The 22,183-nt window shown below is 50.0% G+C and overlaps 1 protein-coding gene across 1 annotated transcript in view; it reads left to right on the forward strand.

Moving 5' to 3' along the window:
- The first annotated feature begins 320 nt into the window (after positions 1-320).
- The window catches only part of Tspan2 (tetraspanin 2), a 37,694-nt gene continuing 15,831 nt past the window's right edge, over positions 321-22,183 (forward strand). Inside the window, exons 1-2 of the mRNA XM_051165517.1 lie at positions 321-476; positions 15,653-15,755. Coding sequence (XP_051021474.1) covers positions 408-476; positions 15,653-15,755 — 172 coding nt within the window. The 5' untranslated portion in view covers positions 321-407. The remainder of the gene's footprint in view (positions 477-15,652; positions 15,756-22,183) is intronic.

Here is a 22,183-nt window from a genome sequence, read left to right on the forward strand (position 1 = left end):
GCAACCTGAAGTCACCTTCCTAGATTTCCATAGCCACCGAGGATAAGTTCAACCATCATCGCGGCCCTCAGAGGAGTCTGGGCACCTGGCGCAGATTAAATAGACCCCCGTGTCTCCGATGGGCGCTGCTCGCGCACAGATGCTGGGATAGCTACAGGAGCTCTACCCACCAACGTGGACGAAGGTGGTGCCACCCCGAGGGCCGGAGCTGGTGCGTGGGACCCGGATCTCCAGCCTAGGGTGCTCCAGCCTCAGCCAGCTGGCCCCTCGCGTCCTGGGTCCCCGCCCGCGACCACGCCCACAGGTCACGCCCCTCCCAACCCGCCCCGCCCCTCCCGCCGGCGCCCGCCGCTCCCGGGGCTCGGCGCGGGCCTGGGGAATCGGGAGCCCGCAGCCGGGGTCGCAGCATGGGGCGTTTTCGCGGGGGCCTGCGGTGCATCAAGTATCTGCTGCTCGGCTTCAACCTACTGTTCTGGGTGAGACCCGAACCGGCGGGCCGGCAAGGGGGTCCGGGTCCCCAGGGAGGTGACCGCAATAGAGTTGGGCCCTAGGGGAGGGCAGGGTGTTTAGAGGCGCTAGGCAGACAAAGAGGGAGGGGACAGATGGAGGGGTAGAGGACACAGAGAAGCTTAAACCACCGGAACCGGTGGGAAGAGGAGGCACGGAGCCGTGCTCCCCCGAGAGGAGCCTTCATCTTCCGCAGCATCGCCCGGCGGGTGGCGCCAGGTGCGGGGACCCAGCCGGCCCCCACATTCCGAGGGCTGGGGGCCTGGCGGCCCGCGCTCCCTGCAGCCTGCTGTGCACACACACCCCCTTCTCGCGCCGCCTTCTCTGGGGAGCCAGGCGGTCAGGCCAGGGAGCTGGGAGGGAAATCCTTACCCTGTGGCTGCCTGGGGTGGCGCCCCATCCCAAGAGTGTGCGGACACACCGCTTGGCTCTGGTGGTTTGTTGGGAAAATAAGAGCAGTAACGAAAATTGAGGGAGTGGGGGGAGGGTCGTCGTTTTCTTTGGCATTAGGGGAGGGTCCTGTTGGGTGGGCAGTGGTAGGTGATGTTCTATCAGGGATTGAAGAATTGGGGGGGGGGGTTAGAAGGGCAGCAACATCCCCCAGGTGCCTTGCCTACAAACCAGTACTCCTGAAATGATCTCATTCAACTTTGCAGGGTGGCATAGACCTGGCAATGTTCCCCAGTTAGAGATGTGCAGAGACAGCCGGAGAGAGGGCCGTGGCCCCACTCTCCTGTGTTATCAGGGCATGGTTAGGAGTGGACCGTCCCTGGAATCTCTCTCCCAGGCCCTGGAAAACTCTCTCCCAGGCCCTGGAAAGCTGTCAGAGGTCCTTTCTGCACAGTCCCAACTGGCCTTCCGGTAAGAGAACGCCAGCCAGACAGCCCCTGAGGGAAGACAGGAGTCTTGCTTCTGGGGAAAAGTGGGTAACAGCAGGAGCAGAGATGCTTTGAGATGAGTGGGCTGGGGGCGATGCCTGATGACGAGGTAGTACGGACAATAAGTAATTAATTATTGAACGACGGGCGCCATTTGTGTCTACCAACCTATTAACCCTGACATCTGGGTAACTCCAGCAACTCTAAGCTCTTCAGAGACTCCAGAGACTTGGTCATGACCAACATTGGTCAGCAAAAGACAGTTTGGAGGAGGTACCTGAATTTTAAAAACACACATAGATTTTTTTTTATTCCTTGGCACTTGCATCTATCACACTCCGGGAAGAAGTACTTCTGAGTGCCCTTGTGGTTTTTTTTTTTTTTTTAGAAGTCTGGCTTAATTTCAAAAGCTGTTAATTATAGATGCCATGCTGCTGTGACACCCTTCACTCTCACCACTTACAAATTCGAACTTTTCTGTGAGCCTGAGAGGCAAGTCTCAGGCTGGGTTTGGCGCTTACTTCGTGCTAGCTTCTGCAGACTTACCAGACATTTGCCGTGGGGATCGGGGACAGCGCCAGGCCCCCCTACATCCCCTTCCTTACTACAGTGCTCATGAGCAAGCAGGTCACCCCATTTTCAGAGATGAAGACACAGAGGCTCAAATAGGTCACAGCTATTGAGTGGCAGATGCAGAACTCAAATGCTGTCTACCCCATCTAAGGCCCATGGGAGAGTCAGTGAACCAGCTGTCCCCAGAATGTGGCCCCCAGATCAACAGCATCGAGTGTTCCTTGGGAATTTTTCAGAGAAGGTACCTTCTCAGCCCAGCCTAGACTTGCTGAATCAGACGCTGCAGGGGAGCGCCCCCCCCCCCCCCGCAAGCTCTTCTAGAAGGCCATTCAGGTAGTCCCAGACTAAACTACATTGACTGAGCCCACTGCGTTAAAGCCCTGTTCCCAATACAGCTACTTTAGCTGAACAAATGAGAACAGTGCATACTGAACAGCTAGAACAAAGTAAGGCAGGCTGACCCAAGCGACAAGTTTCACACAGGGAGGGAGGGAGGGAGGGAGGGAGGGAGGGAGGGAGGGAGGGAGGGAGGGAGGGAAGTGGCACCCCAGTAAATTTGAATGCCTGTCACTGAGACTAGAGATGGCCTTTTCCACGTGATGTAAATACGGAGTTCAGAGAAGGAAATCTCAGTATCAGTGAAGAGCCTAAAACAACTGCTCCAGAGAGACATTGGAGCCCAGCCACTGAAGAGCTGGGAGCATAGGAGTGGGCAAAGGCAAGCTGCCAGCTGAGGAACAGAGCCAAGGACTGTGAGCCACCTGAGCGACAGACAGAGCTGTGAGGCCTGAGTGCAGTGATCGGAAAGCACAGTGAGGGGCTGTGCCCGAGCAAGATGGTCCTACTCCCCGGATTAGCTCCCCATCTGTTCAATTGGAGGGACAGAGTTGCGGCGAGGATTTGAAGGAAACGTGTGAAGTATCTGATCCCACTTCCCTAAGGCAGTTAGACATGGTAGGGGCTTGAGGTTGTTTGTTACTTTTATTATTAACTGCGTGATCGTCAGGGAGCATCCAATGAAGAGTGACTGTCTTTCTCCTGATGCCCTTACTGTCGACAAACAGTATCTGTGTGTGCCAAATGGCTTGCACGTGGCTTCTTTGGGGGGTAACTATACAATATCCTCTCAACTCATACTTGGATGTTTTCCCCACTAAAACTTCCTACTCTGTGAGAGCAGGAATTGTTTTTTCTGATGTTTCCACCGCCATTTCCCGGCACCTAGAATGGAGGCCAGCACATAGGAGGTTCTGATTAATTACGGAGTGGGTTAATGGATCTCCAGGGTAGACACCAGGATGTGAACAGCCTTCCTGACATTTAGACATCAGCTTAATGGGGAGAGCTGCCATATCTCTGTCTGTTCATTGCGGAGACACCGAACTTTGCTTTCATAGACTGAGTCCAGGAGAGAGCTAGGGAGACACAGTGGCTCCCGGTGAGAGGGCAGGCTATAGATGACCAGCAGGTGCTGTCAGCTTTCTTGGTAAAGTGAAAGGGACAGACTGAAACAGATAGCTACCAACTTGGGGAAGTGAATTATATGGGATAATTAATCATATACGTGTCTTCCTATCACCGTGTCATTGAGGGAACCCGCTTCCACAGAAGTCCCGCCCTGGTTTCTAAAGTTGTTTTGTTTTGTTTTCAGTTGAGGAGCTTTCCCCGGAAGGAAGCCCTCGGGAGTGACTTGAGTGTCCCCACACACCCTTAGATGTCTTCCATCTGAGGTACAGGATCCCCGGTGGTGACAGCACTTCCTGGCCTGCCAGAAGTTGGCCAGGAGGCCAGCACAGAGGCTGTGGAGTGTGCTCTGTGGTCTGGGAGTCACAGATTTGGAGCCCCATCCTGGCAGCTGGCTTGCCATTCCCCTCAGCTATGCCTCTGGTTTTTTAAACATTCAGCCAGGCCTTTCAGAACCCATGCAGGGAACCGGCTGGACTCATACCGAGTGGTGAACAGTTTAAAATCCAAAGGAGAGCCCGGTCCTTAGCCCTTCTAAATTAGCTTCTGATCTAATAGGTGATGGCTACCCTGCATCTGTTGGGTTGGACTTCAGGCACTACAGTCACACTGCTTGCATGGTCCTGACTGCATTGAAATCACCTTTGTTGTTTTTCATCCCCTCCGTTGCATAGCAATATAAATAAAACACTACAACCAACCCGGCCACATATGTTGGTTAGAAGAAAACCTAGCCACTGTTTACTCCTTGGCTTATTGTTGTCTGCTCAGCGTTTTCCTATCATTGTGCTGCTCTGGGCTAGCGGGGCCTGTGTCCAACAGGAAGCGAGGCAGGTCCTGGTTGAAAGCCACATGCCGTATATGGCAAGCGGGGAAGCCCTGTCTTTTCTCCCTCACCAAGACTGATGCAACTTAGGGTTTTCACCTGGTGATGCCTACTAGGTGCTACTGAAAAGACTGTCTCTTTGGCTTGGGCAAAGCTTATAGTTCCTTCTCTGCCCCACACATTTCAAACAACAACTGCAGAACAGCCACTCATTAGAATGGATGGTACAAGGACGGGGGAATGGGTGGGGGGGGGGGCGGGGAAAGCCTTTGGAGCCTCCCAGACAGCCTGCTGTCTGTCCGTAGCCTGCACTGGTGATTTCTATTAACGTGGAAAGACAGAAGCATTGGCCAGTCTTCCCTACTGTGCACCAGAGGGGCCTTAGGGATGCTGGGAGGACCAAAGAGTGCACGGCATGGCAAAGAGTGCACGGCATGGCCTAGTGTTGTGGTAGACCTTAGGCAGGAGTATGGCGATTCAAATCCAGACAACTAAAGCCCGGAAGGTAGATTCTGGTACCACACTGCTGGAGTTTACTCCTAGGTCTATAGATCTCTGTACTTGGACTGGACTCAGCTGTTTGACCTCTAGCGTGCCAGTCACCTTGTGATCTTTGTGCAGATAAAACAAGTTACTACATGTACAGTTTTAAAAATAAAATCCAGCATGCACAGAGATGCTCAGTAACCTAAGTTCTGTTAGTGATGGTGGGATTCTGTTAGGTACAGGCCAGAAGACAGGGCCTCTAATTCAAGAGGCTGCTCAAGGTAAGAGGGAACATATAAGTGGCCTACATCCAGCCAATCAAAGTGGCTGGAGTCTTGACAGCTTATGAAAGGCATGGAGTCTTCCCTCTAAGGTCCGCTCACTCAGTAAACATGGGCTAGCCGCCTCCTATAGCCTGACGTCCTGAACCCCGATTCAGAGATTAAAGCATTGCACCTTTACCTGGCCTCCATGTTGACTGGGATAATAGCTCATCCCTCTCTGGTCTTTGCACTTAGGAGGCAGGGACTGTTATGAGCTGGCATCCTCTCTTCTCGTCCCTCGGCGTCTGAGAGAGAGTCAACGGAGTTCCAGATAAAAATTCATGTGCAGAGCTGCTAGGTCGCTGCCATGCTTCTGTGCTGCCTGCCAGCTAGGGGCCAGGGATGGAAATGGCGCAGGCTTTGGTGGTCTGTGCCTCTCCTAGTATAACGTAAATATTGATACAGGAGGCCTAATGCAATTACATATTGTGACTTAGTAGGTCCGCACCTATAACACACCCCCAGGTGATGATGCTGGCGTTGGTGCTCAGAGATCCTTGCTTCTAGATGGCGGAGCAACCATTGTTTTGGGCTTGCTTTTGGTGATTTCCCATTACCACTTTGTCGTTACTGTTTTAAGGGTCTTCTATGCTCTGTCGTCCCAGAATTGCCTTCATGAGTTGTGTCTCACAGCGTTACTCTGGAGCCCCTGCCTGAAGTCTCTCTGGGTCGCCTCTCTCCTCCAGCCTTAGCATGGACAGGACCTGCACAACAGGCTTGTTCTTCTTGTTAGAGCAAGTGACTTTGCCCTCGCTGAAGGGTCTCTAAGAGATAAAGGAGGTCAAATTGAGATGGGACAGTGGCGCCTCTTACAGATAAACAGGAGTTAGCCTAGCCTGCCTTCCTCAGCATCCTCATTCATCAAGAAAAAAAAAAAAAAAAAACAACCCACAATTCTAATTAACCTGCATATGAAGTTGTAGTTTACAAGATGCTTCTACATACATGATCTCATCTGAGAATGAATTATTAGCAACCTCTGTCTTCACAGTCTTTATATTTTTAATTTTCACAATAATTTAATTGGGCCCGTTTTGCAAGTCTGGAAGCTGAATGGCTCGGCAGACGGAATGCTCAAGGTTTTCTCATTTCCCACCTTCTCACATTATTAATGTGTTGGGATGTAGAATACATAGTAGAAGGAGATGTCCCAGAAGTCGGGGCGGTGGCTCAGCGGGTCACAGCAGCTGCTGCATAAACAGGAGGACCCGCACTCCAATCCCCAGAGCCTGTATAAAGCGCTGAGCATGGCTGCTTGCTCCTGTGACGCAGCACTGTCTGGGGGTAGAGACAGGATGGTCACTGGGGCTTGCTAGCTGCTTGATGTCCTAGCTCCAGCTCCAGTGAGAGGCCCTGCCTCAGAGAAATGAGACAGGCTTGTCATAGCAAACCTATGTGTGTAACCCTCAGACCTTCGCATGTATAGGCACCAGGCATACACAAATACGCACACACACTTTAACGTACACATGCACAAAGAAAGGAAAAACTACTAGAGTCAGGCATGGTGGCTCACACCTATAACCCCAGCATGCAGAAGGCTGAGGCAGGAGGATTATCTAGTTCAAGGTCTGTTTGAGCTACACAGTAAAACCCTATCTCAACCAAACAAAACAAAGCAAAAGTTCTGCTGGCTTAGAAATTGTAGCCGGGGTCAGGTCCAGTCTTGAAGCATTCTAGAAATACTGGGACGGAGATGCATAAAATACCCCACCTATGGCAGACACAGGAGAAGGGTAAGGAATGTGACCGATTGGCTGAAGACAGAAAACAAGGCAGAAATTGAGAAGAGCTACTCAGAGAGGCAAGTTTGTATTAAAGAGACCATTTAAAAAATTAATTTCGGCATCAGAGGCTTGAAGGATGATAGCGCTCCTGCTTTTCTGAGTAGCTTCATATTAACCCCTTCAGCCCTCACCACAGCCCTCTGAAAAGCGGCATCAGCTATCCCCAAGCTCCACCCAAGAAGAGAGAGACTTGTCTGGGGGCCACAGAACTGGGTCTCCAGCTGAGGCTCCAGCATCCTTGACCTGAGTCCTCAGACTTCAGGGAGAGAAGGTGGGAGCTAGGATGAGTGTGTGAGTGACTTCCACACCTGCTCATCCAATATGGTGGCCATGCCACTGAGCATATGGGGCTGCGTAGACTTACAGGGAAATGAAATGTAATACTTTTGCCCTCACTCCCACTGAAAGCATTTCAAGGACTCCCTAGCTACTGGTGCCTCATGGCTATGATACAGGACAGCACAGATGGTAAATGTTTGTGTGTGTGTGTGTGTGTGTGTGTGTGTGTGTGTGTGTGTGTTTTACCTGTGTATAATGTGCATGCCTACATGTGGACAACCTCAGCTATTATTCGTCAGGTGCCATCCACCTTTTTAATTTCCTTTGACACAGTCTCTCTCTGGTCCAGAGCTCACCAAGTAAGCTTGGCTGGCCTGCCAGTGAGCTCAGGGGTCCCCCTGTCTCTGCCTCCCAGCGCTGGGATGACAAGTGGGAGCCACCATACCTGGCTATCTTTATATGAGTTCTGGGAATCAAACCCAGATCTTTGTTCTGGCTAAGCAAGCACTTTAATATAATTAAGCCATCTCCCTACCCCCTTGATGGGAAAAAAATTCTATTAGACAACTCCAGACTAAGTATAGTTCTACTTTGTCTCATAACTACATTTTCATCCTAGGTCCTAAACTAAAATTAAAGAAATGGAGGCATCCAAGGGGACTTTCTGGCAACGGAGTGTTTCCGTTTGTTCCCATATAAACTCAACACATAGCATTACTTTCTGCCACTGTTTCTTACTGTCGTTTAATGTCACCGCTCTGCTTGTGTAACGCTCAGTATAATCAAGGTATGATGTCAGTCACTGTGGTTCCCAAGATCAGTGTTTGTGCGTGCAGAGGACAAGACTAGAGAAGACCCAGCAGGGTGCTGCAGGGAGGAAATCCAAGACCTTAGGAAAGGCACTTCCCCCTGGGTGACCCTCCCCCTGGCTGCTGCGCGATAGAGGTGGGCTTAGTTCTGGGTCTATGTGATCTTCACTGATAACGCTGTCTGTCCCCCGACAGTTGTCTAGGGACTGTAACTTTGCTTTGCTGTGTAGGAAAAACTACAAAGCCATCGTCTTCCTCCAAAGTCTTGCTCTTCTCTAACCTACTTCCTAATCTGCTTCCCTAATCTACTTCCTCCCCATACTTTTAGCCCACAGGCCTTGTGCACATGCACTGAACCAACACAGTCCCCCCGGCCCTGACCACTGACAGCAGTAAGTTGCCTGCACCCTCTCACATGCCACCTTCTTTCCCTGAAACCCCAGCTCCCCCACAGCACTTGTAAACCGCCCTCCCAGCAAAGTCAGCTGACCCACTCAAGTTCACCTCATAACGACTTCAACAAACAAACATGGGGCGTGCTTGTCACAAATGCACAGTCAAGTGTCCTCTCCTGAGAACAGAACACTTCTGATCCTATCAAAGTTTGAACTGCAGAGCAAAGAATAAACACTGAGTCATCATGAAGTACGCTCCTGGGGTGGCTCCGTGGGTAAAGGTGCCTGCCGCTGAGCCTCATGACCTCAGTTGCATCTCTGGGGCCCCATGGTGGAAGATGAGAGAGAGCCAACATGTTATTTATTCTCTCTCTCCTCCATATGCAGTCCCATATGCAGTGCACACACACACATGCCCATCCATGCACACACATGCATACATAATAAATAAATAATTTGAAAATGTGCTCTTACCTGAAGGACGCACAAGTTGCCTTTATGAAGGAATAAGAGGGCAAGCACACACGCTGGAGACTTGGGAGCCACTAGCCTTTTCCAAACAGACGCATCACCATCTGGCTATCACCACAGTCCTTCCTCCTGGTCTCTACCCGGTCCGGTCATGATGTCAAGGACGGGAGACTATTTGGTAGGACTGTCATATGGTATTAAACCCTTGTATATTTTTTTTCCTGGCTTAAAAAAAAAATCTTTGCTTTTGAGAAAACACCATCTGAATCCTGGCTTTGCTTTTGCTACATAATACAATGAAAGTCTTGGGAGCCGGTTTTCCACTCGGAGCAAATGAGTGTCATCTTCCAAAGCAAATGTGCTGGTGACATCTGCCTGCTGCAAGGCTAAGGCAGCACTCCCTTCATTGGAGGCGTAATGGGCCTTCAATCAGATCAGGCTTCCTGAGTGCTCACTGTGACTCCGCTGCGAGCATTAGCTGGAAAGCATTTAATGGAGACTCTAGGAGAGAGGCCTCATTTTCAATTTTATGTGGCTTCATCCCTCCCCCCAAAAAAGAATAGCCCACAAGCTGGGTTTGTGTGTGCACAGCACTCACCATGGGTAAGGAAGGACGCAGGGCTGGTTTTGTTTGTGTCTTTCATTAAAGGGCAGCGAGCATGTGTGTCTGTGTTATCGGAACCATATGAAGTGTGCATAACTTGGCCAGGAAGAGGGCCGCATACAGATTTATTCTTTGTGACTGTGCATGGGCTCTCGACATGCTTAGGAAACCTGAAAGTGCCATGGTGGTGTATTCTTTTACTGTGGGCGCGTGTTTTGCTGGGTGTCTCCAACACTGTGTCTGCTCTGCAGCTGCCATCTCCCAGGGGCAGGTGGACTTGGGAGTAGTACTTTCCGGAGAACACAGTTCGCTCTACAGCTGAGTGGTAGCTCTGCCCTCCTCCCCCATGCTAGCCCTGCAAGGCAGAGGGGGAAATGCTTAGCATCCAGCCACTGGGCGCTGTCCCTACTTTCTCAGTCCTTTACAACCCAGAAATATTTAAATAGCAATAGTTATGTGGGCTATGAAACAACACACATATCTAGGCCAGGGCAGACTTCCCCAAGGAAGTGACCTGAGAGCTGAGAGCCAAGCTGGAGTGGGAGTCAGCCACGAAATAGCAAAAGCAGATGTCCCCACATGAGAAAAGACAGGGAGCCGGGAAGGCAGCTGAGCCCCTTGCATTGTCTCCCACTGGGTATAAGCACACATGCTTGGCTAGAACTTCCCCCTGGGGATGCTTTTGACCCAGAAAGGATCCTCTCTGCTTGGTTTCATCAGCAGAGAGCTGTGTGGCAGCACACATTTGCTCCTTGTCGTACAGGTGGCTTGTGTCCAGGAGGGAAAGGCTGAGCATCCAGGAAGGGGCACAGTCTTCATCCTGTGTCTCTGTACTGCCTCCCTGCAGCTGCAGGAACTGTCCTTGACTACACGTTATAAGTGTGTGTGTGTGTGTGTGTGTGTGTGTGTGTGTAAGATCAGCAGTCTATGAAAAGACAGGGGGTGCGGGGGGGGGGATATGCAGTAAAATGCAATTGCAATGCATGAACTGCCCTGCGTGGAGCTGGAGGGCTTGTCTTTTGCAGATAGCTCTTACCTGATAGAAACTTCATCCCCATCTGCTTTGCTTCAGAATATTTTGAACCTGGTCCTTCCATCCTTTTTGCCACTGAGTTTTAGACTGTAAACGTCTTCTCTAAAGACATCTTGGCAGATTTCTGTGTCCTGCAAACTCTGTGGACCACTAGTATCTGTTGAGATAACTTACCCATGAAAACACCTGTGATTGTCCTGCTTCCTGGTGGGTTCGTGTGGCCCCTGTCTGTTCCGTGCGCTGTCTAGTCACCACTTTTCCCTTTTATTTTATGCATGTTCAGACTGTAGTTTCTCTTGTGTTCCTTAAAACTACCCTATCTTATAACATTTTCTTTCTTCCTTCCTTCCTTTTGACTTTCTTGGTCCTATTTTAAAACAGAGTCTCACTATGCAGCTCTGGCTTGTCCAGAGCTTACTATGTAGACCAAGCTGGCCTCTAACTCACAAGGGTCCCACTGCCTCTGCCTCAAATGTGCTGACATTAAAGGTGTATGCCACAACTTCTGGCTCTTTTAATTTTTTTTTGTTGTTGTTGCTATTCTGGGGACAGAGTTTTGTCATGTAGCCCAGGCTAGCTTAGTATTTGCTATGTAGCTCAGGCTAGCTAATACTAGTTACAGAACCCAGGCTAGTGCTAAACTCACAGCAATCCTCCTGCTTCAGCCTCCTAAATCCTGGGATTACAGGTACATACTACCACAGCCAGCTTTCTCATTGCATTTTTGGAATGCCATGTGTACACCTGACTTGCAGGAAAACAATGACTACCCTGCTCTCTTGTGAGCACCCAGCAGTCGGTGGGGAGAGGGGCTGTGACAGGCTGGTTTATGGCAGATTCCTACCAGTGGCTTATCTGTCCAAAGTACAAATTCTTCCTCACCTCTGAATCTTTGCCTCCTGGGTTATATAATAGGTGTTCCCTTGAAGTGTTTTATTCATTTGTTTTTGGCTTTATTTTAGTGGTTTTTGGGGGGGGGGGGTATTTGATTTGATTTGTTTGTTTGTTTGGGGTTTGTTTTTTTGGTTTTGGTTGTTGGTCTTCTTGAGACAGGGTTTCTTTGTGTTGCTCTGGCTGTCCTGGAACTTGCTCTGTAAGACCAGGCTGGCCTTGAACTCAGAGATCTGCCTGCCTCTGCTGAGTTTAAAGGCATGCGCCACCACCACCCAGTTATTTTTAGTCTTTTTACTCATTTGTTTTTAGTAATTACCACCAAGGTTCATCCCACTCTGTGGTATGAAAAGTCCATTCTGGGGCCAGGGAGGTGGCTGAGCAGATGAGGATGTTTGCTGCCACAGCTGACGATCTGAGTTCAATCCCCAGGACCAACAGGGTGGCAGGGGACTATGGACGTCCACAAGTTGTCCTTTGACCTATGTGCTGTGGCACATGCATGTTCCATCTCCCACACAAAATGGACGAATGAATATGAAAAGAAAAGTCCACTTCTGCAAAGGCAACAGTGTTTCTTCTTATAATTCTGCTAGGGATGCTAAAAGCAATCCGGGTCTTAGAAGCAGAGTAGCCCTCAACAGTGTCCCGTTACCGCTCCAGTGACTCCCACTGGCCCTCATGGGTCTCCTTACCGCCCCCTCGGCATCCTCTCTGCCCTTCTCCTGAGCATTCCTCTGTGGCTGCTCGCCGTGTTTGGCAGCCTAGCAACATTCAGGCACCTGCTGCTCACTCCCATCAAAAGCAGAGCTGAGGTCGTGTCTCCCACCCCTCGGGGGCCTGCAGTGGCCTTCCCAGGATGATGGCCACTAAGCAGAAGACATGAGCCATGGCTGCCCGGCATCCTGGGATGAGGGCCCTAGTCTGTTCTCAGCATAGCTTGGAGGTCAGGGAGGCCTCCTCACCCTCTGTGCTGTTCCTTCTGCCTCAAGCGCTCTCACTCCACCAAGTCTTCGCTGCTCCATGAAACCCAACTCACTCTTCAAGGCGTAAAGCAGAATGGGGTGGCTACCACCTGCCAGCGCTGTGGTCTGCACCTCCCCCTTGGTAATGTGTGCTCTCCCTGCGTCTTGTTGTGTTTCTTCGTGTGACGGTCTTCCACATCTCTGACCTGAAGCACAGTACCTGGCCTGGGTACCTGACCATGGCTGACTGCTACTAACAGTACAGGAAAGGCAGAAAGATCTGGAGGAAGATAGAAGTAGGGGAGAAGAAAGGACTGGAGAATGGACTTTTTCTCCTTTCTCGCTTGCTTCGGCCTTAGCTAAGTACAGATACAGTGTGTCTAAATGCAAAACGGGTGGGGATTAAACGCGTTGTGGCACAGGCCTGTAGAGTTTAAGACGAAAGAGGCCTGAACACTTCCCTCCAGTGTTGGGAAAGCATCTTCTGTAGAGAATTCTCACAGAACACGGTGACTGACAGGGAGCTTGCTCCTTTGCTCTCGCTGGGATGGAGTTAGTATGACCCCCCCGGCCCCGCCCTGCGCCCTTGAGCAGTTTCTAGGGTGCAATTCATCAACCCCAGGTGCACCAAACATGGCATCTCATGAGCCTGACAGGGCCGGAGCATTCAGAAGGGCCAAAGAGCTACATGGTGGCTGCTGTGCCTCCTGCCGAAGCAGAGGCAGTCTTGTCCTGGGCCAGCTCCTCACCCACACGTCCCTAACACAGCCCACAGCATTCTGGGAGGATTCCCTGCCGCTCAGCAATGACATTCAGCTAAGCCACAGTTTCCTTGACCCAGGGAGGAAAGCCCATGTATGTGGTCAGGGGTTGGGGGCGTGGACGAGGAAGCGCAGATTTTTCCCCCCATTGCCCAGTGGTCTAAATTGCAACCTCTCTTTTCATTTTCCATTATGCCTGAAACACATCTGTGCCAGAACTGGGCGAATGGATTCCGTCTGGGAGGATGATCCAGACAGCTATAAATTAGAGTTTGTGTTCAGGGATTCCAAAAATGTGCCTCGTGGTAGGGTGTCCCCGCAACTAGTCACCTCCTCCGTACTCTGTGGTGGCTGCTGGGTTTGGGCCCACGGCCTCTCTCAGTAGATTTTGCTTTGTGTTTAGAAACTCTGTTTTTCCACTAAAGCACCAGAGAAACGGGAAAGCAGGGAAGCCTCTGAGGGCTGCTGGGCAGGCTCACCCCAGGCAGCCCCACACATTTCTAGGGACAGGTTTAACTGAGGTCAGTGCTCTTCCCTGCACATAACTGCCAGGACCCCAAAGCTGGCACCTTTCCTGGGTTAAGCACAGACCGAGAAGACTCTCCGTTTTTCATATTGGACATACAAGCTGGCATGTGATGCTTTCTCAAAAGCTGTGTTTTTAAGCCCAGAAGACTAAGTCATGATGCACGTAGAGCCCGTAGGAGACAGAAGGGAAGCGTCACCTGCAGGTCTGCCCTTCAAAGATAAACACTGTTGAGCCTTAGCGTGATTTCATCTCACGTATCCATTCTACCTTGCTCTTTAAAACAAAATGCAGAGCTGGAGAGATGGCTCAGCGGCCAAGAGCACCGCCTGCTCTTCCAGAGGTCCCGAGTTCAATTCCCAGCAAACACATGGTGGTTCACAGCCACCTATAATGAGATCAAGTGCCCTCCTCTGGTGTGCAGGCATCATACGTACATACGTACATACATACATACATACATACATACATAAATCTTTAATACACATACACATATATATAATGCAAAAAGTCTTTCAAAAGACAAGTCTTTCAAAGGCCCAATTTTTTTTTTAGCTGCCTCTTGAATTGTCCAATTAGTGTCACCTCCGGGGGCTGGAAACCCTGAGTTATTGCACATGGGAGTAGCCAGCTGCTAGAACTCAGCTGCCCACTCCTCCTCACTAAAGGCAGGCCTGCATAGTTCTGAAGAGGCCAGACAGCCACACTGGCCTTCAGGAGCAGAAGATGAAAAGGAAGCAAGGCCCCATACATCCAGCCAGGTAACCTTCCAAGGGCAGAACTGAGTCTCTTACAAGCAGCCCTACAAGAAAGAAGGAGCCTGCCTAGAAACCTCTGGCCTAACCCCGGCTGGGTTTCCTCTTTTTTTGCCTCTGCTCTGCATTCCCTCCTTGGCCTCCACTCCCAGCTTCTGTGGGTACCCTCCCTTTTTTCAGATAAGAGCAGATCCTTGTTGTCTGCTGAGTGGCTAGGGCTGCCCAACAGTACCCAGAAGAGTTGGCAGAGGCTGGATTTTTTTTTTTTTTTTTTACATCTCTGCTGATTTTCCCATAGTGCTTTGCACTCACAAGGTACCCTGTAGACAACTGTTAATTGATGGATACAGTGATGTTCAAGAGTGGTGTTTGTGGAGAGAGCATTTTGGCTGGAGCTTAGACATGGAGCCTGTAACAGCCTTCAGCATCAGAAGATGGCCAGTGATGACTCTACAAGCCGTTAGCCTGCCCAGCCACTCAGCTTCTCCATGAGCCACATAGCGCACAGACCATGCCTTTTCAGAAAAACACTTTTTCCTCTCTCACTTTCCATGGAAACTCAAAATAGCAACAACAACAACAAAAACCAAAAAAAAATCTCCTTCCCTGACTGCAAAACCATCCCTGGACAGAGGCAGGGTAGTGGTCACTGTGTAGGAATCAAGAAGAGGGGGCAGGGCCGCAGGAGTTTCTGAACAGAGCTGGAGTTGCATCATGGATATCTGCATGCTCACAAGTGCCTACTTGGAAATTGCATCATGACGTGTAGGTGGGAAACGAGGCTGGTGTGGGTTTGTTTGCTTTTTCTAATTTAGAAGGTGGCTTCCCCCAGGGCTTAGAGTTCATCGTGCTCTTGATGACTTCCCCCTGAGTGAGATAATGGCCACTCACTAAGATGCTGGTGAGGAAGTCCAGTATACCCAGCAAGAGACCATAACAAGAAGGGCAGATACCTGGCAGGGAGAATGTTGATGGAATGGTGGTTTACACACACACACACACACACACACACACACACACACACACACACACACACACACACTTTCATGCCGTGCATGCCAAACAACCATAGCAAAGCCCAATGGCGCAGCAAACCCTGTGTCAGGAGTCAGGGCAGCCCAGAGCTGGTCAGGGATCAGGGCCCTGAGGGCGCTGAGCCTATGCTTTTGCCTCTAAGCCTGGTTTCCCTGCTGGCAAGGCATGAAGAATAAGCAAGATGCTCTCTGCACAAGAAACACTTTGAAGCCTGGGCACCCTGTGCACGCAGCCTGTGCACACATTCCTGCCCCACAGTAAACGCTCTACTGTTTATCTTCCAGCTGGCTGGGTCCGCCGTTATTGCATTTGGACTATGGTTTCGGTTTGGAGGCGCCATAAAGGATTTATCGTCAGAGGACAAGTCCCCAGAGTATTTCTATGTGGGTGAGTGACTTCAGTTTCCCTTAAGGTTGGGTCTGAGGAACAGGGGAGAGAGAGGGGCCGCTGTCTGGCCCACTGTATATATGCATTTCATCTGGTACTGGAGGTACCTCTGTGACCTCTTCCTTTTCTCTCCAGGAGAGAAGAAGGCCCTAGTAAAACTGATTTGCTTTTTGTTTTGTTTTTAAGATTTATTTATTATGTATACAATATTCTGCCTACACATGAGCCTACACACCAGAAGAGGGCACCAGGTATATAATAAGTAGTTATGAGCCACCATGTGGTTGCTGGGAATTGGACACAGGACCTTTGGAAGAACAGGCGGTGCTCTTAACCTCTCTCCAGCTCCAAACTGATCTGTTTATTTAAAGAGGCCTCAGGGAAATGTAACTACAATTCATCTTAAAGACTCAGGAAACACCCTGGCCTCTGGAACAGCTCACCAGTCTATCCAGGATGTCATGGGGGCCCTGAGGAGTCAATATTTTACTTTGTGATTTGGTGTTTTAACATGGAAAAAAACTCGAAATGAAGAGGTAGTTCATATTTTGGGGTGCTAATCTCAGAGCTTCTGTCAGTGGAGACTGTTAAGAGAAGGGAAGAATCCCATAGTGGGTACCGGTACCTGAGAGACCTGTCCCTGGAGAAGTGGCAACGGCCACACCTCCTGCCAGGACAGGAAGGTGAGGAAACGGGGTGAGGCACAGATGAAGCTGGCCCTCCTGTGGGGGCTTCAGTCCCTCTGGTATGTTAGCCCTGCTCTGCCCTCCTGTGGTGGTCCTAGCACTGTGTCCACATACAGTACAATCCTAAGGAAAAAAAGGAAGTTTCGCTTCCCATGTCCTCTTCCAGAAGTCTCTGCTTGCAGCCCATTGACCAGAATTGCATCATAGATTTAGGCCTGAGACAACCATGGTTCATAAGAGGATGGCGATGGCTGCCTCTAATTCTTGGTCCTTAGTTTTCTTGTTATGCCTGGTGCCATTTCTACAAAAACCCAGTCCTCCACCTTTTGAGCACTGACTGTGTGCACACTTACTGTCACTCACCATGGGCTAACAGCAAGGGACACTGACTGTGTGCACACTTACTGTTACTCGCCATGGGCTAACAGCAAGGGACACTGACTGTGTACACACTTACTGTCACTCACCATGGGCTAACAGCAAGGGACACTGACTGTGTGCACACTTACTGTCACTCACCATGGGCTAACAGCAAGGGACACTGACTGTGTACATGCTTACTGTCACTCACCATGGGCTAACAGCAAGAGACACTGACTGTGTACACACTTACTGTCTGACTGTGTGCATGCTTACTGTCACTCGCCATGGCCTACAGCAAGGGCCACTGACTATGTGCACACTTATCGTCACTCGTCATGGGCTAACAGCAAGGGAAAATGTGGCTGGGGAACCAAGGTGGGTAAACCTATACTCATGCCCCATGGCACCGCGGATGGAAAGAAGGAAGGACCCAGGCTCTGTTTGTGGACTAGTTCATTGCCTTTTCTCTACTAGATAACTCATCCATTCTCAATCCACTTAGCTTAAGAGTGCTTAGGCCAACAAGCAGCTGGCTGCATGAGCGGTCTGGTGACCAGCCATAGAATTAGGCTGGGAATGTAAGTGGGTCTAGGAGTGAAAGGAGCATGTTCTACTGGAGTTGGAGGCCCAGAGCTTCTGGCAGTCATTTGATCATGGCAGGAAGGAGACAGGAAGAAAGCTGAGCCAAGATGGCCACAGGCTGGGTTCTGGATTCCAGTGACATCATCCAAGTGCCTGAGATAAATACTAGCCTGGACTTTAGATATGTGTCTTATTATCTTTCCATTACATTCAAGTCACTGGAGAAAGTGTCTATGGTTTTGTCACCATAGAAAGATTCCTGACGTAAATGTCGACACAAATATGACATGAAAATGCATCTCTCGTGTCTTAGGCCATGTACGTCCTACTGGGCTTGGTTTAGGAAGCAAAGCAGGAATGTTTGAGTAAGGCAGCTCACCCTCCCGCTCAACACAGGAAGCTCTTGGATTGGTAAACACTCAACCCTGGCTTTTGATGCCAACATGAGAGAGCCCACTTTAGCCTGCCTAAGTTTGTTCAACATTTTTGAGTTGAGAGATCACAAGATGCTTTCAGGTTGAACCCGGAGCCGTACCTGTGAAACTTTACTCACACCTCAGGTCTGAGGCAACACAGATGGCCTTGCTCCCAGAACACTGTCCATCTCTAGCCCCGCAGGACTGGCCTCCCTTCAGCTGACTGGGAGGCCCCTTATCTCACGGATCTGATCTGGAGGTGCGGGCTGGTATTCCTTTGGTTTTGCTTTGAGGCTTCTTGAGGCAGGGTCCTGGCCTGGCACTTACTCTACAGACTACGATGTCTTTGAACTCCTGATCCTCTTGCCTCTGCTCCCCAAGTACTAGGACTCCAGGTGTGGGCCACCATGCCTAGGTGCGATGTATGTCTTTCTTCGGAACATGTCTCGGAGTCATCAGCGCACACTCACTGCTCTTTCATTAAAGACTGCCCTACATAGGTTTACCACATTAAAATGGTTCTCCAGGGCATAAAGCCATAGGTGGGTGCAGTGGTACCTGCCTGTAGCCCCAGCTTTTGGAACTATCAGGAGGATCACAGAGAAGGAAAGAAGAGTAGAGGTGCCACTCAGGCTAGAGAGAGAAAACCTCCAGGAAGACACGTTGCACGGCTCCCCACTTCCGAGCAGAGCACAGGCAGACTCTGTAGGGTTGGCCTATGTTTGCAGGGGTGATCTCACCTCTACATCCTGGTTCCCCCTCCGTGATAATGGGGTTTCTCTCTGTCCTAATGCTCTATCCCCAATATCCAAGCCAGACAGAGTGACAGGCATTTGCCCAAGCAGGGAGACATGGCTGAGGGAAATAAGGACAGCGCGAGAGGGCAGTCAGACAGACTGCCGCCCACTGCCCCCGCTTTGGTGTCTCTCTGGGCCCAGTCCAAGTCCCAGAGGCTGACCTGGGGTCTCTGTGTCCGTTGGTTGCTTAGGTGAGGAAGGAAGAGGCTGGCAAGAGTGGAGCTGGCAGAAGAACAGCTGGTTACTGGAGGTTTCCTAGGCTTTCTCCAAGCTAATTTCTTCAGGGACGTCTTGGGGAAAGCCTTGCTTCTCTCTAAATCCAACAACCTGCCCATCTGATCGCCTGTGCCAGGCCCTCCCTGAGTTTTAAATAGGCAGATGCCTCAGGGTCCTCCAGGATCATAGAGTGGGGAGTGGTCCTCTCTGCCTCAGGAAGCTGGAGCCCTGGCTGGAGCGCATGAGCTCATGTCTGTGAGCAGAGGATGTGAGCAGGTTTCTCCATTGGGGGTGCCTACACAAACAGGAGCCTCTTGGCTCCCCAGAGTCACAGCCTGGCCTCTGTGTCTGCCTCTCCCTGCTGAATTCAGAGTCCCAGAGCCTGGCTTTGGCTGTGCCTGGAGGTTGGGTGGAAGGAAAGTTTTCCGTTGCTAAACATTCAGAGGCTGGCTTTGCCTTTATAAACACTCTGACTCACTCTGGTAATAGTCTTTAACCTCATACCTGACACCATGCTAGCTGGGTACAGAGTACTTCCCTTGTCTGGACAGTTTCTCCAAAGCCATTCTACCAGAAATCAGAATAGATAATTATCTCAGAACTGCAGACCACAACCCTGAAGGAAAGGACTTCCTACACCCAGTCTCAGCAGCCCACAGTTCTGGACCCTAGCCTGTTCTTTGAGGGGGAGACACCCAGGAAGCAAGAATGTTAGACATCTCAGGAACTCCCCTGCCATTTACACATGGCAGATTTCTAGCTGAGAAGTTCGCTGTTCTGAGTCTCTACTGAAAGGGGTAGCACGGGAGTTTGGGGTTCACACTTTGGCTCAATCCCAGTTTACCCATCATGGCTGTGCAACTTTTATTTTCTACATCTGGGAGTCTTTATCTGGGAACTGTGACCTTGCGTGTAAGTGCAGTGCTGACTCAGCTAGAGCTGAGCTGTGAGAAAACATTCTCTCGTTGCTCAAGTACTGAGGACATGCTGATGAAAGGCCACCTGATGAGGGAAAATAGCACGATAGAACAGCAGTTGGGGTGTACTGAAAGGCCTTCTCATCAGGTAGGTTCTTGAAATGGTATATGTTAAGTGCATTGTATAGGTACCACCCAGAGAGGGCTGAGCCACCAGGAAGTGATGGAGTAAGGGATGTGGAGTAAGGCACCTGAAGCATTTAGAATACTAAGTTGACTGGTAGCTGCTGTGGCTGTTATTTAGGAAGCACCGAATTCTTTCCCATGGACTCAGACAGGCTCATATATTACTCCAAACACATAGAGCTAACCCATAGAATTGGTGGGTTCACATCCATTGGTTTGGCATCTACAAATTCAAGCAACCCCAGATCAGAGATTTTTATGCATCTCTTCTGAACATGTACAGACCTTTTCATGCCATTAATGTCTAAATAAGTCTGAAACTATAGAGCATTTGTGCTGTGCTAGATAGTATAAGTAACCTAGAGATGATTTAGAAGATACAGGGGGATGTGAGTGGGTTATATGCAAATAGGCTCCCATTCCGTGAGGGGCTCATGCAACCACTGGTTGGGATGTGAGGGATCCTAATCTCCATGGTGACCGAGTGAGTGATGGCTGTAATTATGTGCATTCAAGAGAAGCTGGAAGGGAGACTTCTGCAGAGACACACACAAAAATTTAGATGAAAAAAAATGATCATTAGCAGGTTTCATAAGAACATCTGCTGCCAAAATCACTGGAGTTGGTGAGCATGCCAATACATCCATTCCCAACAAGGATTTTCAGATGCGTTTGTATCAGTGGGCGTTTACCAGGCCTTCTGGATCCTTTGTTAACTGAAATAAAGCCTACAAAAAGGATCCGAATTCTGGGGAGGAGGAATGGAATCATCAGGAAAGGTGTCCCCAGAATGCTGTTGCTGGTGGTTGTTTCACTGGCATTACAAAGCCCAGCCATTAGTGATAAAAATGCTGCTCCAGAGGGTTTTCTTTCTTTCAAATCAAGGAAAATAGGGCTTAGGGGAAAAAAAATTGACTAAGTAGGTCACATGTCTGTCCTGTGTGCTGTTGGGGCAAGAGGACTCCATGAAGGCCATCTTGAAGTTAAACTGTAGCTACACTCTAACTGGCTCATGAGCAGCTCCTTTGAAAACCATGCCTTAGATAAGGTATCCTTGGAATATGCAGGAGACCTTCCAGTGTGAAGACTCTTATAGCCAGATTTGATGCCAAGGAACTTTCGTGTATGAACGTTTCCTGTGGTTCTCTCCAGCTTCACGGAAAGCCTCATTTGGACCCAGGAGGACAGCTGTATCTTTTCATGCAACCGAGGCTTTCTGTGGAGAGGCCTCAGGAGCCAACGCTGCCGAGACGCTTAGGTTGTTTTGCCTATACTAGGGCGTTGAGTACTATTTGAATGAACACATCTCCTGACGGTTGCCAGAGAGACCAGATGAACTGTGCCCACTGGGGAGACGCTCTGTCCTAAGTCCTCTGGACCGCCCCCCATACACTGGGAACCTGCCTTTTCAGTTGCATCATTTTCTGTTTCAGACCTTCTCAGGATACGAGGCCCATCCCACTTGGCTGACATGGGAGAGCACAACCGTTTGGTGACCTGATACTTGTTCATTGCAATGGGATCTCAAAGCATGTGTCTAAGCACAGACACGTGGTGGGGTGAGGTAGTGAGTCCGAAGCTTTGGATTTATTTCACTGCATCCATGAAAGAAATATCTACTGCCCAAGGAGTCTCACGCGTGCACTTGCAAGCAGCATAAAATAAAATTTGTAGACCTGAAATCTTCAGAAAACCATGGGAACCTGCCAAGGTCCAATTTATACCAGAACGGGGCATGGTCACACCACAGTGCTCACCAGCTGCCTGGAGTGTGGGAATTGATGAGCATTTAGGGAGCTGTAGGCTATGACCCTAACCTTATCTTCTCCCACTGCATCAAAACAACAGTTGTTGTGGCAGTGATAAGAGGCAATGACATTCTTAACAAGAAGCCAGTATGTTAAGCTGGCTCTGCCCTGAGGCATTATGGGGAGGCGCTGATAGGATGTTGCTGCTGCTGCTGCTCCTCCACTGCCTGTTTGAGTGAGGAGTGTAGGGTGGGGAGCAGAGGCCTTGCCTCTGACCTCTTGTAAACTCACAGGGATGTCCAGGCTGCTTTGAGGAACCAAGGAGATGATGAGAATGAAAGGGCTTTGAAAAGTGAAGACATCAGCCGGTGCAGTGGCCCATGCCTGTGATTCCAGCACGTGGGAGGCAGAGGCAGGCAGATAAGTTCGAGGCCAGCCTGGTTTACAAAGCAAATCCAGGACAGCCGAGGGTACACAAAGAAACCCTGTCTCAAAAATAAATAAATAAATAAATAAA

Source organism: Acomys russatus, chromosome 23 (assembly GCF_903995435.1).
Source record: "Acomys russatus chromosome 23, mAcoRus1.1, whole genome shotgun sequence".
In the NCBI taxonomy this organism is placed as follows: domain Eukaryota; kingdom Metazoa; phylum Chordata; class Mammalia; order Rodentia; family Muridae; genus Acomys; species Acomys russatus.